The sequence below is a fragment of the Lactuca saligna genome, chromosome 8 (genome assembly GCF_052625555.1).
Source record: "Lactuca saligna cultivar CGN05327 chromosome 8, ASM5262555v1, whole genome shotgun sequence".
Classification (NCBI taxonomy): Eukaryota; Viridiplantae; Streptophyta; class Magnoliopsida; order Asterales; family Asteraceae; genus Lactuca; species Lactuca saligna.
Window position 1 is genome coordinate 150,921,029 of NC_136424.1, and position 3,523 is coordinate 150,924,551.

At 34.0% G+C, this 3,523-nt stretch overlaps 1 protein-coding gene across 1 annotated transcript; it reads right to left on the bottom strand.

The window, feature by feature from the left end:
* Positions 1–456: 456 nt before the first annotated feature.
* Positions 457–3,050, bottom strand: LOC145012717 (putative phytol kinase 2, chloroplastic). The gene is made up of 7 exons (XM_078971508.1): positions 2,907–3,050; positions 2,519–2,692; positions 1,862–1,929; positions 1,655–1,786; positions 1,411–1,526; positions 1,074–1,188; positions 457–808 (listed from the first exon to the last, which is right to left on the bottom strand). The coding sequence occupies exons 2-7, from the start codon at positions 2,651–2,653 to the stop codon at positions 628–630; spliced, it is 747 nt and encodes a 248-aa protein (XP_078827634.1). The 5' UTR covers positions 2,654–2,692; positions 2,907–3,050; the 3' UTR covers positions 457–627.
* Between the last annotated feature and the right edge of the window lie 473 nt (positions 3,051–3,523).

The window sequence follows — 3,523 nt, forward strand, 5'->3', positions numbered from 1 at the left end:
ACGATTTGTATTCATGTTTGATGTTGCCAAGTACAAATTATGACGCTAACACCTTTAATTTTATCAAATTTAAAGTCAGGATGCTTAGATGAATGTTTCAAGCCCTATCAATGGTGGATCGCGCTTTAATGCATCTAAATTTGAAATCGAGTATTAAATTAATGAAATCATGAGTATTAAGGCAAGTGGTCTACATCAATTTCATTGATGAAAATCCATGCAAATGGACATTTGTTGGGTTTTAAAAATAATAATAATAATAAATGTTCTTTAAACAGTAAAAAGCGAAGAGTATATTGTCATTTAGGCATTTAACTCAATATACATTGTTAAAACAATATAAAGTTCAAAGTACGCCTTTACAGAAAGGATCAATGGTAAACAACGTACGTATTACAAATGAAAAACTAAAAATAAAAGTAATACTTTGTTTTAGGTATTAACAAGGTGTTAATGTTAACTAAATCTAGTAGTGTAACACCACTATCAAGTACCATTACACAAGAATAGTTCTATGATTGAAACCATTATTTGGGTACATTAGATGCAAGTTTTATTCGACATAAAAGAGTAAAAAACTACAATGGAACTAACATTTTACAACACAGAAGCACTCTTTCCATATATTTATGAAAATACAAAAGTTCCTACCAACAATGAGGCAAGAGGCACCGTGAGATTGTCATCCAATGTGGTGCTTAGCGGATGGGACTCAACCAATGCGCTTGTAAGAGACACAATCAAGAATCCCCTCACCATTTCAAAACTATTCTCAACATACCCAAAAATCGAGAAATAGTACATGTACCTATACATAGCAACAATATTCTATTTATTTAATAACAGGTGTTTCTTTTTGACTTAAGGAAAAAAGAATGATTTGATAGAAAAAGTGGAGACTTTCCCCACTTAAGTCCAAAACTTTTTATAAAGTTGGCCTTTTTCATATTTTCCAGCATTTTTTAACGTATGCCGTCTTTTCTCCTATATTTTTCAAACACCAAATATTGCATTTCTTTTGACACTAGACATTATTCGCAAAAAAAAAACAAAGAGAGATTGCAAAAAATTACCCGACAGAGGCAATGAAACCAGCAAGTGCCATGGCAATGGTCCCCGCATAAGATTTATCGGTATTAAAAGGAAGCTTCTTCTTTCCGAACCTCCTTCCAATAATGTCAGCAAAGCCTGCAGCAACAACCAGGACTCAGACTGATGTCAATGGGACAAAAATTATGACACTGATTGATGTCAATGAGACAAAAGCCATGACACTGACATATGTCAGTGGGACAAAAAGTGTATTCTTTGTCCCACCTAAAGGTGGGACAGGGATTCACTCCCAATTTTTTTTATGTAAAAGACGTTAATGCCCTTACAATCCTCGTAATTTTAGAAAAGAATAATTACCATCTCCGGCACAAAGATTGCACATGGCAGCAATGGCAATAGGGGACGTCCGCCAGTAAACCACACAACACAATGTGATTGTACAAGCATAGTACAACGGACCCCTAAGAAGTTCCCTAGTACATAAAGAAACAAATTTAAAAAGTCAAAAATATTTAATTGGTTGATAATTAATTAAATGGATTATGATATGTTATATTATGTATCACTTAAATATTTAATTAATTGATAGTTCAAAAAAAACCTGTAGTCTCCAAATCTGCTCATAGATGCAACAGTGGCCTCATCTTTCACTATTCCATATCCAATGAGCAGCACTTTCACTATGTTGACACCTGGCACAACAGCCGCCATGAATGCTCCTTGACTGCCTGAACTGTGATAATGTAAAGGTAAATTTATCATCATATGTGAAATGACATAAATACCCTTTTTGTTGTCGCATTAATACCTGAAAAGAGGCCAGCATAACATGAACGCTTGTCCAATTGTCACATGCACGAGCTTTCTGTTTAGTTTCTGATAAAGAAAGAAAACAAGTTTATTGCCCAGTTTGTTAAGCAATACAGTACAGATATAAAAACAGGTTGTAATGGATAAAAATGGTACTTTTTTACTTAATCATACAAAGAAATGATTTTTTAATTTGAACAACAAACCAACACAAGGTTGAAATTTGTAAGATTTATGTCTAGATCTACTCCATTTTGGAGTGTTTGAATCCAAAATGACTCAAAGGTGAACTTTAGAGGAACTGATTATGAATTTAACATGCATTTTATCGATGAAATCAACCTTATCATTTTGGTTATGGATTTTGTGGTAGATTTATAGCCAACGGAATTCTATCCATAGTACATATCATAGATTCAAATGCAGTTTCAAAAGCTCAAATCTACATTTGACTTCAAGTAAAAGTCAAAATTGGATTTCCTCTTGTCGACGAGGAAGTAAGATCATTGCATCAATACTAAATTGAAAAGTACCCAAATTGGAAAAAAGAAATATTTTTTTTCTCCAAGAGAATGAATATTTTATTATTCGATACTTTTAACAAATCTTTTTGAAATGAATTGCGTAATTAATTAGAGAAGAGTAGAAGGCTCACCTTGTGGAAAACCCCTCTTTTTGCAGTTTCTTCAAAGATTCGAAGCAAAGAGAGTGCGAAACAGGTGGAGAAAGCCAATGCGCAAAGATCTCTCGCGAGGGGAGATTCTGTCAAAAATATCGGTCCACCGGTCATGTTTGACCTTCTTCTCCGACGACCCAATTCGGGATTTAACTACCGGTATGCAAAATTGGAGGTGAATCAGTTGAAAAATTGAGAGTTGAGATGTAGAAGTGTAGTTGATAATCATTGAATATTGGAGGGAAAATTCCAGCGTCAGTTCAACAAGAGCAAGATGGAATGACAAAGTCATAAATTTTTGTTCAAAAAAGAGGGTTTTAGAATCTTGAAAAGAAAAACAAAAACAAAAAAGGGAATCGGAGCTTACCTTTCTTGAATTTGGGTCTTACGAGGCATATCAAATCTGAGGAGACCGTTTGATCGATATCAGTTTTTCAGCCTATTTATAGGAATGAAAGATGTAAGTGCAGTTGTTCTTGATTTCATTTTACAGGGAAGAAAGACAGATGTTTGTTTCTAAATAGAATTTTGTACCCTTGGTGGTTTCTAACATTTTGAAGTGAAAAAACATCACAACATGTCATTCGATTTTATCTTTTTGTTAAATGTACATACATATACAATTAAAAAAATACCTTTAACTTAAATTCTTTTAAAAATATAGAACAAATTACTGAAATAGTCCTATGGTTTGGCTAAAGTTCCGCGTTTGATCCTTATCTTTTGTTTTGCACTCGGATCATCCTCACGTTTTCTTTTTATTACCCGTCTGGCCCCTGAGTCTGTTAGTCGTCAATTCCAAACTATAAGTCCCCTACATGCTTCGCACATGAGGGGTATTTCGTCATTTTATACATGGTGCATAAATGCAATGTCAATCGTTTCTTCATTCCGATCATTTTACGATCACCTCCCTCTCTCACACACACACACACACTTTCTCTCTCTCTCTCACTTAATCTGTAACTCATCAAAATCAAGTAA